We start from the raw sequence: 11537 nt of genomic DNA on the forward strand, positions 1-11537 counted from the left end.
GGCTTTAATAGCAAAAAATTAGGAAGACCAAAATGTCCAGCAATAGGGGACTTGCATATGTAAGTTGTTCATTTAATGGAATACTATTAAGTCATTCCAAATGTTACAAAAAAAGTTCAGCAACTGGAGAAATTGTTATACATATATATTTTTAAATTTTATGTGTGTAGGTATGTATTTATTTGGCTGCGTTGGGTCTTCATTGCTGCTTGCTGGCTTTCTCTAGTTGCGGCAAGCAGGGGCTACTCTTTGTTGCAGTGCTCAGTCTTTTCACTGCAGTGGCTTCTCTTGTTGTGGAGCCTGGGCTCTAGGCGCACGGGCTTCAGTAGTTGTGGCTCGTGGGCTCCAGAGCGCAGGCTCAGTATTTGCGGCACATGGGCTTAGTTGCTCCCTGACGTGGGATATTCCCGGACCAGGGCTTGAACCCGTGTCCCCTGCATTGGCAGGCAGATTCTTAACCACTGCACCACCAGGAAAGTCCAGAAATTGTTATATTAAGTGAAAAGTTTCGGAACAGTAGGACAGAATTAGCCCTTGTTTGTAATTTTTTTTTTTTTTTTGCAGGATCTTAGTTCCCTGACCAGGGATTGAACCTGGGCCACAGCAGTGAAAGTGTCGAGTCCTAACCACTGGACCACCAGGGAATTCCCGAAAAATATTTCTTATATAGATATAATAGGAAAAACATGAGAAGACACTAAAACGTTAACCATGCTATCATTAGGTGTTAGGATGACAGATGACCTCTTAAACATATTCTCTTTTGTTGAAAAGATGGTACATTTACATGGTTCGAATTCAAATAATAGTGCAGAACGTTGTAAAGTAAAAGTAAGTATCCCTCCCATCCCTGTCTCCTAGTCACCCAGTCTCTCCCTGCAGGCAACCTGTGCGGTGCTGTTTCCTATATATCTTTCTAGATATTTTATGCACATATTTTCCCCTTCCCATTTTACGCGAAAGAGAGCACGTCTACACCTTACCCCCAATACTTAGCAGCTCAACACATTTATTGTCTCGGTTTCTGTGGGTGGGAAATCCAGGTGCAGCTTAGCTGGGTATTGTCTCCACACCTCTCCCAGGCTGCAGTCCAGGTGTCAGACAAGAAATGTCTTAAGCTAAGTTTTGGGGTGATTGTTACCCAGCAATAGATAACTAATATAGACGTGTAAGCTATTTCCAGTCTTTTGCTATGATAATATTACATTTGCTTGTTAGTATTGTTTTTCTGTTTTCTTATTGCATTACACACCCATAATCAGGTCTACTCTGCCCACAGAGGATGGTACCTTCCTTAGAGAAATCAAAAGATATTGAGCACCTACTGTGTGTCTATGATGCATTTCAGTGGTTTCCAATTACCTATGGAATAAAGCCCCACCCCTTGGCCTGTCATTAAACACCTGCCATATTAGGGCGCTTTTTTTTGCAGTACGCGGGCCTCTCACTGTTGTGGCCTCTCCCGTTGCGGTGCACAGGCTCCGGACGCGCAGGCTCAGCGGCCGTGGCTCACGGGCCCTGCTGCTCCACGACATGTGGGATCCTCCCGGACCGGGGCACGAACCCGTGTCCCCTGCATCGGCAGGCGGACTCTCACCCACTGCGCCACCAGGGAAGCCCCCCTATTAGGGCTTTCTTAATCCACACGGAGTGAATGGGAACTTCCATGTATTAGGCAGGTCTTAGGTGCCAGCCCTGTCAGCAGCACCACTCAAGATCAACCTGATTAAAAGCATGGATGCTAGAGCCAGGCTGCCTGGGTTCCAACTTAGCAGCTATGTGACTTCGGGCAAATTACATCACCTCACAGTGCTTCAGTCCCATCACTTGTAAAACAAGGATGAGTATCTATCTCACAGGGCCGGTGTGACAATGAAATGAATCTTAAAAATTATTTATTTTGGCCGCACAGCTTGCAGGATCTTAGTTCTCTGACCAGGGATCGAACCCGTGCCACCTGTAGTGGGGACGAGGAGTCTTAACCACTGGACCGCCTGCAATGAATTTTCTGTTAAGTGCATGGAACAGTGCCTTGTGCAGAGTAAGCAGCACATAAGCAATAGTTGCTGTCCACATACAGGGAAAGTGAGGCCCCCAAGGAGCAGGTTAAGTGACCTCCCAAGGCCATACAGCCATTAAATCTGTCCACTTTAAAAAAAAATTTTTGGCTGCACTGTGTCTTCGTTGCTGTGCGCGGGCTTTCTCTAGTTGCGGTGAGCAGGGGCTACTCTTCATTGTGGTGCGCGGGCTTCTCACTGCGGTGGCTTCTCTTGTTGCGGAGCACGGGCTCTAAGCGCTTGGGCTTCAGTAGCTGTGGCACTCGGGCTCAGTAGCTGTGGTGCAGGGGCTCAGCTGCTCCATCGCACGTTGGATCTTCCTGGACCAGGGTTCGAACCCGTGCCCCTGCATTGGCAGGATTCTTTTCAAAATTTTTTATATTTTTTGCTGTGTTGGGTCCTCGTTGCTGCACGCGGGCTTTTCTCTGGTTGCGGCGAGCGGGGGCTACTCTTCATTGCGATGCGCAGCCTTCTCATTTTGGTGGTTTCTCTTGTTGCAGAGCATGGGCTCTAGGCGCACGGGCTTCAGTAGTTGCGGCACATAGGCTCAGCAGTTGTGGCTCACACTCTCTAGAGTGCACGCTCAGTAGTTGTGGCGTATGGGCTCAGTTGCTACACGGCGTGTGGGAATCTTCCCGCACCAGGGCTCGAACCCGTGTCCCCTGCACTGGCAGGCGGATTCTTAACCATGCATGACCAGGCAGGTCCCTGTCCAGACTTTTCTCACACTGACTCCCATCTCCAATGCCCTTCACTCACCTCTTGTATTAGTTATCTATTGCTGCCTAATGAGATTACCATCTTGGCAGCTTGAAACACATTTACTAACTCAGTTTCCGGGGGTTAGGAGTCTGGGCACAACTTGGCTGGGTCCTCTGTAAGGCTGCACTCACAGTGTTGGCAGGCGGGACTCATCTGAGGATCAACTGAGGAAGGCTATCGGCAGAGGCTACTGTTGCCACCTTGACACTGACCCTCGGATTAGGGCAACTCACACAACATGGCAGGTGGTTTCTTTAAAGCAAGACAGATGCTGCAGTGCCACGCCATTTAATCATGGAAACATCTTGCTGTAGTCCGCCTGCCACCTCAATGTGTCCAGGTCGGTCCTCCTGCTGTACAGAGAGCAGCTCAGGTCTCAAAATCCCCAAACCCAACACCCATCTCTTACCCCCACCCCACCAATGTGGAAGCTCCAGTCAAGGGTGTAAGTGAAGAGATGCCTGGTTTGGTACTGGGAGTTTTCCTGGGGACCGTGGTCCCGTAGCTGGGATTCCAGTTGGTGACGGAGAGCACCAGACTATCCCCCGCCCACCAGAGACCCCTCAGGGTGCTTTTCAGGTTAGATTTTGTGACCGCTGTTCCTTCATCAGCTGCCTTAGCAGCACCGTCATGAGTGATGGTTCTGATCCTACATAAAGGTGATTAAGGTCACACTATAGGATGGGCACCCGCTAGTGCTTCATATGCCTCATCTGAGTGACACTTGGCTTAAGGAGCCTGTGGTCACACATTTACCAGTAGACAACCTAGATCAAAGCCCAGGTCTGTCTGCAGGACCAAAGGGCTTACCTTCAATGGTATATGCTTCTGGTTAAGGCTCTCCTCTAACTCTAAGCTTCCTCTTTTCCAGCCTCTAAGCACTTATAAAGAAGATAGAGAGTAATGGGAAGCAGACACAAAGAAGTTTACTACTCCTGAGAATCCCTTGATGCAATTTCCTTTTCCTTATTCAAAGGACATGAGGATCCTCAATTCCAATTTTCTTTGTCCTCCCTTACACAGTTTATTAGCCAGAGCGGCCACTTCTAACCAACAATAAAAATGCATCTTTCTTACACAACCCAGACATGACAAGCACCAAGGCCTTTATCTTATTTTTTGGCCTCTGTGTGCCCAGATACCCTTACTATTTAGGAAGATGCTTCTATGGGGAGGTCTTGGTGGGAAGCAGGACTCTCCTCCCACATTAGAAAGCAAGGAGCCCAGAATGTCCCAGAATGGCAGAAAGACTGTCTCTTCTATGTGGAAGGGAAATTGCTGGTTGCCTTAGGGCAAGAGGGCCAAATTCCCCTATTTTGGCCAATCTGTCACCGTGGCCCCAGACTTTTAAGTCTGGACAAATGCTCAGTGGTGAGAGGTGGCTGAGGCATCCTGGAGGGTTTGGCAGCCATGCCGCCAAAAACACTTCCATCTTTGATGTACACTGACAGAGGAGAAATATTTATTTTTCATCTTAGAAATCTGGTCCCACAAAGGGGCTAACACTTCTTTTCAGTTCATCATCTTGACCCTTCAAAAAAAGAAATCTTTCAATTAAGAGGTAACGTATGTCGATAAAAGAAATTTTAGAGGTTGTGCTCAGATAAAATTATTTCTTATAAAATTATTTCTTATAAACCAGGCAACTCTAGACTTCCAGTTGCTTCAGAACTCTTTCTGTCTTTCATGTACAGTCCCTGAAGGAGAAAAGAAAGTAAGAGGTTGTCTGCAGACAAGGCACTTCAGAAACCACCCAGGAGAAAACCCAAGTCCGCCAGGAACTGCACTGTGGGCCCAGAGAGCTGCCGGCGAACGGGAAGGTCAGAGCCCCACCTGCGTGAGAACAGCTGCCACTTTCCAGCGCGAACACTGTCGCACCTGGTTTCCAGCGTCTGCCCGGCCCGGCAAACACGGAAACCAGGCCCCATAGCTGAGATGAACACTGCTTCCTGGGGCTCGGAGCAGCTCCTGCGACTGACAGTGAGGAATGCTTTCAGAGGCCCCTGCGGGCGCGGACTACAGAAGCAAGCCTTTTGCAAAGACAAGCAGTTAGTGCAGACCAGCATGTTAGCAAAGCAAGTATCAAAAAAATCTTAAAAGTCTGGTTAATACTCTTGATTTCCCTCCTGATTATCTGTCCAAGCTGCAGCCTATAAACCTGCTAGAAATCAGGAAGGAATCCCTCCTCTTAAGGCACCTGACTGGAATGGCTACAGCCAATGGGAGTGAGGAAAGCCCCCCTCCAGACACTGATCACGTGACACCTGTAACCCCCCGAGAAGGGGTGATCTGAATCCAGGCAGCACACTCGACCCCTTCTTTTGCTTCAGGGGCTTGTGTTTAATACGAGTCTTTGCGATGGAAGACGTCTCAGAGTCTCTCTCAAGTCAAGAGGACAGACAGGGACAGGGATCCTGCAACTCTTCTCCCGTGTTCTGGCTGCACGCTGGAATCCCGGGAAACAGCGCGACATGGTGCCCACTTATTGCCTGACACGCCCAGTCTGTCAGGAGAGGTCAGGCAAGGAAGAGGAGAGGAGAGAGTCATGCTCCAAACAGAGGCTGGCCAGGGAGTGCTTCATCCTCCTTCCTTCCGCCCATATGAGGCAGCTCCTTTCCAGAAGTTGTGTGAGGAAAAGGAGTTGTGCTCAGGTCAGAACTGGACCCAGCCTGTGCCTGGCTGAGTCTGGCTGGAGGTCGACCTGGAAAGGTTAGATAGGGAGGGGTGGGAGATTTCAGATATCTGAAAATACAAAGCAGATAAGACGGGACTTCTTTCTGGGCAGAAAGAGCTCCAAAAGGCTAGTCCCCGAATGTTCTAGAACAGGGGTCAGCAAACTACAGCCCAGGACTAGACCAAATCTAGTCCTCTGCCTGTTTTAGTAGGTAAAGTTTCATTTGTACAGAGCCATGCTCATTCATTTATATACTGTCTGTGGCTGCTTTTGAGCTACAAGAACAGTGCTGAGCAGCCGGAACAGAGCCCACATGGTCTGCATAGTCTAAACTATTTGCTTCCTGGTCCTTTATAGAAAATGTGTGCTGACTCCTGTCCTAGAGCTTGTCCACATAAACAACTGTGTGACTAGTACTTAGCATCTCTTCACCCTGACACCAAGTAAAGGCTCGAAATTTTAAGGAAGCAGAAAAGGCAAGAGACCCTGCCTCAGAGGTCCCATGACAACGGGCCAAGGCCAGAACCCAGGTTAACTCTCAGCCCAGTATCCTAGGGTAGCTGCAGGGGAGGAGGGGAAGAGGGAGGTACTGGTGACAAGCCAAAGCACTTGGTGAGGTGGTTTAAAGACCAGAAAGAGTTGCAGAAGGTGGCTCCAGGCCACCCAGCAGTGGAAACCAGCAAAAAGCCTTCCCGGAGAGAAACATGCCTCCCAAAGTGGGCACTCTGGGGCTCTGTCCTCTGGCTGGCCGGAAAATGTCTGAACCAGAGCTGTTGCTCCCAGGTTTTTGAGAGAAAGAGCCTTGGCCCCAGGCCCCCCACAGAGAACATGACCCTCCTCACCCTGTGGATTTGGTGAAGTCTCCCCAGATGTCGGCGGTGGCAGGAGCGGCAGGCTTGGGCTGCGGCCAGGACACAGTGGCACCTCCAATTGATGTCTCCAAGTCTGAAGGGAAGGGAGAGAAGAGAAGGAGACAGAGGAGTCAGAGATCTCACCTCTTGGTTGTCTCAGTGACCCCGAAATCAGACTCGAGATTCCAGGTGACTGAGAAAGACATACGCAGAGAGACGTGCTTTGGGGCAACAAAACACCTACAAGCAGCCACATTTCCACTGTCTTCTTACGAGCCCTCGAGGGGCTCCTGGAGACAGAAGGCCACATACCCGGTGGAGGGGAGGGGTACCAGCAAGGGCGAGTCACACACCATCACCTGTACCTGAGGCTGACCTCGTTTCAACCGTTTATGTTGGAAATCTGTTTAAAATTTACTATCTCCTGCCCTGACCTCTTGGATGGAGAATGCCCACCAGAACCACAAGGTCGTCTTCATATAAAGTCCTCAGTCCAGAGTCTGCATCAACAAGCTGAGACAATTCTGTGCCAGACAAGTACGAAGTCCTGGGAGCCAAACTGGTTAGGGGCTGGGGAGAGCCTTCCAGAAGTTAACAAAGACGTGGGCAGCTGTGTGTATTTTTTTTAAAAGTGTGCGTGTGTGCAGTATTGTGGGGAGCTGAGGGCTGCACTGTAGGCTTTTGGCCTCTGGACCTCTCCCACTATTAGACTTGATCCCGCAATTTCTCTTGTTATATTTTGCCAGTTTATCCTTTTTACTGAACACGTGCACTAGTTTCTACCATTTTATTTCGTATTTTCTGTTTACCTTGCTTAATTTCTTTTCTAATTTTCCTACTTTTCATAAGAATGATGAAGTTGAATCTACTCCTTTGGGCTTTTCTTTAATCCCTGGGCTGTTCTGGAAGCTATGGACAGCAGCATCAGTCTTTCCATATCTACTGCTTAGAACGCCTAGAGTTCCACCATTTTTAGTTACACAGCTGCGTGTATCTCTTCACTGGGGTGGGTGGCACGATGGGGCAGCAGTGCTGCTTTTGTGTCTTTCTGGCACCTCCCCCAGTGCTGCCAGCTGTCCTTTCTGAAGGCCCTGTGCCTGCCACCCTCCACCTTCCCACCAATTTGCTATGTCTAGGGACTTCCCTGGAGGTCCAGTGGTTAAGACTCTATGCTTCCACTGCAGGGAGCGCAGGTTCGATCCTCGTCAGGGAACTAAGATCCTGCATGCCACGTGGTGTGGCAAAAAAAAAAAAAAAAATTTTTTTTTTTTTTTGCTATGCCTAATGTGCTCTGGGCTGGGAAACCAGATAGAACTAGGGCCCTCCACAGTTTAGTTTTGCAGTTCACCAAGTGCCTAACGGACATTATCTCATTTGAACCTCATCACAGTCACTGGAGGAAGACAGGCCAGGACCAGCTGTTTGACTTTATGCAGGTTACTTAAGTCTCAGTTTCCTTATCTCTAAAATAGACAGTAACAGTGACTGTCTGGTCTGAGAATTAAATAAGTTAATGTATGTGGAAGGCTTAGAACAGGCCCAGCAAACAGCGATGATAATGACGACAACATCCTAAAATGCGAGCTAACATTCAGCGAGTGCTTACAATGTTCCAGCCGTTGTTCTGAGTGCTGTATGTGGATTGGCTCATCGGATCCGCACAAGAAACCGGTACTGTAGGGATCATTACTACCCCCACCCTACAGATAAGAAAATTGAGGAACAAAGTAGTAGGCAATTTTCTGAATTTGAACTCAGCCAGTCTGATTTTGGAACACAGAGTAAGTGCTCAAAAAATGTTAGCTACTCACAACTCTCGTTACCTGACACCATTTTCTTCGTAAACATGCCAACTGCCTGTCTTACACATTAAAACATAAGGCCTTGAGAGCAGGGACTTGGGCTGTACCTGTAGTATCAAAAGGGTCTCAAACACTACCTGGCACATAGCAGGATCTCCATACTGGCCATTAAAAATGCACCAGCAGGGCTTCCCTGGTGGCACAGTGGTTGAGAGTCCGCCTGCCGCTGCAAGGCCTAAGACAGTGGCTCTCAGACCTTAGTGAGCACACAAATAACGTTAAGTGTGCAGAGTCCTGCCCCTGTCCCTGGTGATGCCAAGGCAGGTGGTCCTCGGACTCACTCTGAGAATAACTGCTAGGGTCCAGGCAGGGGTGCTCCCTGACTGCTACTCCTGCCCCCCGCCTAGATTAAGGTATTTCCCACAGGGCTGAGGTTTGAAGCCTGACCTCCAGATAGGGGAGCCAATGTCCATGACCCTTAAAAGGAAAAGAAAGCAGGCTTCTTGTCTGGATCCTGCCCCCCATTCCCCCAAAATGCTGGTGAGAGCTGTGTGGAGAAAGCGGGCTGGTGACAGTCACCCAGCCTGGGGAAGGCCAGGAGCATCAAGCCGGGCTGGGCAGGCAGGGCAGGGACATTGAAGGACTGGGCTGGCATTCCAGCACTGCCAGAGGCTGGCACTAGGCACTAACTTCTGGAATCCCAGGGTCTCCAAAAGGCATTCCCTACACCCTGGAACAAGCACCAGTGCAGCCTGCTGGGGGAGCTGCCTCCCAGCTTTCTAGCACCAAACAGCCTCACTGAGGAGCTTGCTTCAAACTAAATCTCCAATTTTATTTCCCACCACTCACCTTGGAACACTTATGCTGCCTTCATCTCCCTAAACACAGCCAGTGTTTTAAATATTAAGAGTCTAAGCCTTATTCATGCTCTTCTTCTGTCTGGAATGGCAAGTGTCCCCAGCCCCAATCTTCTTCCTTCAAGGTCCAGTTCAATGCCACCTCTTCCATGAAGCCTCCCCAGATCATGCTGGCTGGTAGTTAGTCTGGTCCCCATACGTTTGGTCTCTGTGCCCATGACTCCTCTCTCCTATTATACTGAGCTCCCTGTGAGCAGAGACCATGTCTCCATCACTTACTCACTCACTCAGTGAGCAGCCTCTGAGAACCAGAAACCCACACGCTGATGATTTCACAGCAACAAATGAGTTGTAGCCCCTGCCCATCATGGGGGACAGACGCCCTGAAGGGGTAAGTGGTGGGAAGAGAGGAAGCCCTTACCCAGTGTGGACAGGACCAGCTTTGTGGCACCCACCTTCCAGTTTGTCACACACGGGTACTAAGTGTGACCAGTGTGAGCGAAGGAGGGAAAGCCATGGGGCCCCAGCTGCCAGAGAGGAAGAAGAACCCAAAGGTGCAGGTTTAGCACCAAGAATAGTCACCCTCGAGCACTGACCTGAACTGGGAGCAACTGCTGGCTGGACAACGGATGCCGCCACAGACAACTGCTCCCCAGGGGGAGGGATCAGGGTGGAGGTTTTCCCCCCTGGGGGAGGGGGAAGCAGGCTCAGTCCTCCTGTGCTGGCGGGCCGGGCTCGGGGAGGCCCAGCTGCTCCTTCCTTCTTCTTCATGTTCTAAAGAGAGGGCAGGAATGCGATCAGTCAGTTCTGCTGGAGTGCCTCTGCGATCAGAAAACTTCAAGAGGAGGCCCAAGGTGACCCCTGGGCCCCAAACGTCTGTATCACCAAAAGATGTTCAAGAGCCATCCATCCAACACTTCCATTGTTATGGGGTGTATTCAATGCATCACAATTCTAAAGCTATCACAGATGCTTTTAATTTAAAAACTCAGCACCTGACTTCATTAATCATCAGGAAAATGCAAATCAAACTACAATGATATACCATTACACACCCACCAGGATGGCTAAGATGTAGCATATCAAGTACTGAAAAGGGTATGGAGCAACCAGAACACTCATATTCTGCTGGTGGCAATGTAACCAGAGGAAACGACGTTGAAAAACTGGAAGAATCTTTAAAGCTGAACGTATGAACCGACGCCCCTGCCATTCCACTCCTACATGGACCCAACAGAAACGCATACACATGTGCACCAAAAGACACACATTTGAACATTCACAGCAGAACTACTTGCAATAGCCCCAAAATGGAAACTACTTAAAAGTCCACCATCAGTTAAATGGGTAGATATTGGGATATGTTCTCATGACGGAGCATGCCACAACGAGAAAAAAGCAACTACACAAAACAATATGGATGCTCTCACAAATACTACACTGAGTAAAGGAAAGGAGTCATACACAAAAGGGTATGAAGTGTATGAGTCAATTAATAAAACACTGAAAACAAAACCTAGGGTGTTCAAAGTCAGCACAGTGGCCACTCCATCCTGTGGGAGAGAGCAGGAGAGGGGCTTCCAGAGTGCTGATAATCGCCCACTTTCTTGGTCTGGGGGCTAGTTTGTAGGGGTAAACCTGGTTTTTAAAAATTCACTGAGTTCTACATTTATAACGTGTGTACTTTTCTGTACGCATATTATACTTCGACAGAACATTTAAAAAAGAAAAACAAAAACCTGAACAGCCAGGTGAACCAGAAACCAGAGCAGCTCAAAGGTGAAGACGACGCGGTTCCCACCTTGTCAGGAGAGCAGCAGCTTAATCACGTGCTGAGACCACAGCCTGAAGGCAAAAGCCCTCAAAGACCTGGGCGTGAGCCCAGCTGTGCCAGGTATTTCTAGCTCTACGACCCTGGGCAAGACCCTCAAGCTCTCTAAACCTCAACTTCCCCACCTATAAGAGCGGAGGATGTTTAATTCACAGGAGAAGTACCTAAAAACACTACCTGGCACACAGCTGATGCTCATTAAATGTTAGTTTCCTCCCAGCAAGACAGAGATTCACATCCCCAACAGTTCACTGGCATGACCTGGATTTTCTCTTAAGGGCCAGCTGGCCAACTTCAAGGGTCCCAAACCATCACCAGCATGAAGCAGAAAAGAGGAGAAAGAGATAGTAAGTAAAGAGGAAGAGCGTTATTTTAGGGTTACAAACTTTCTTCAGAAAACAAATCCACTGGGTCCTTGGTTCCCCCAAATCACTCATCTCCACCCCCATAGCCAGGTAAAGGCCAAGTCTTCGCTGTCCAGCCCAGCTTGACCTTTCCCTCTTCTCAACAGGAGCTAACGGGGGAAAGCCAGATGTAGGGCAGCTCAGGACAAGACACAGGGAGCCAGGACGACACCACCAGCAGAAGCTGCCCATGACTCCCAGTGCCCACCCTCGAGGCTTTCCTGCCCAGAGTGCTACCAAATCTTCTTTCCTCAAGGCTCAGACCAAGACATAGCTTGGGATGAGCACGCTGACCCCCT

The 11537-nt window shown here is 49.2% G+C and overlaps 1 protein-coding gene and 1 non-coding gene across 3 annotated transcripts in view; both read right to left on the reverse strand.

Moving 5' to 3' along the window:
• Window positions 1-572: 572 nt before the first annotated feature.
• On the reverse strand, window positions 573-644 carry TRNAE-UUC (transfer RNA glutamic acid (anticodon UUC)). The gene has a single exon. It is a non-coding gene; the product is annotated as a tRNA-Glu (tRNA).
• A 3615-nt stretch (window positions 645-4259) lies between these two features.
• Window positions 4260-11537, reverse strand: part of NECAP2 (NECAP endocytosis associated 2) — a 14191-nt gene continuing 6913 nt past the window's right edge. The window contains exons 6-8 of one of the 2 annotated variants that reach the window (XM_024749775.1): window positions 9600-9777; window positions 6336-6438; window positions 4260-5520 (exon numbers count right to left, since the gene is read on the reverse strand). In XM_024749775.1, the coding sequence (XP_024605543.1) occupies window positions 5472-5520; window positions 6336-6438; window positions 9600-9777 (330 nt within the window). In that variant the 3' untranslated portion in view covers window positions 4260-5471. Of the gene's footprint in view, window positions 5562-6335; window positions 6439-9599; window positions 9778-11537 lie in introns of both variants that reach the window. The other variant, XM_024749776.1, reaches the window with a different exon arrangement.

Source organism: Neophocaena asiaeorientalis, unplaced genomic scaffold, assembly GCF_003031525.2.
Source record: "Neophocaena asiaeorientalis asiaeorientalis breed wild unplaced genomic scaffold, Neophocaena_asiaeorientalis_V1.1 scaffold275, whole genome shotgun sequence".
Lineage (NCBI taxonomy): Eukaryota > Metazoa > Chordata > Mammalia > Artiodactyla > Phocoenidae > Neophocaena > Neophocaena asiaeorientalis.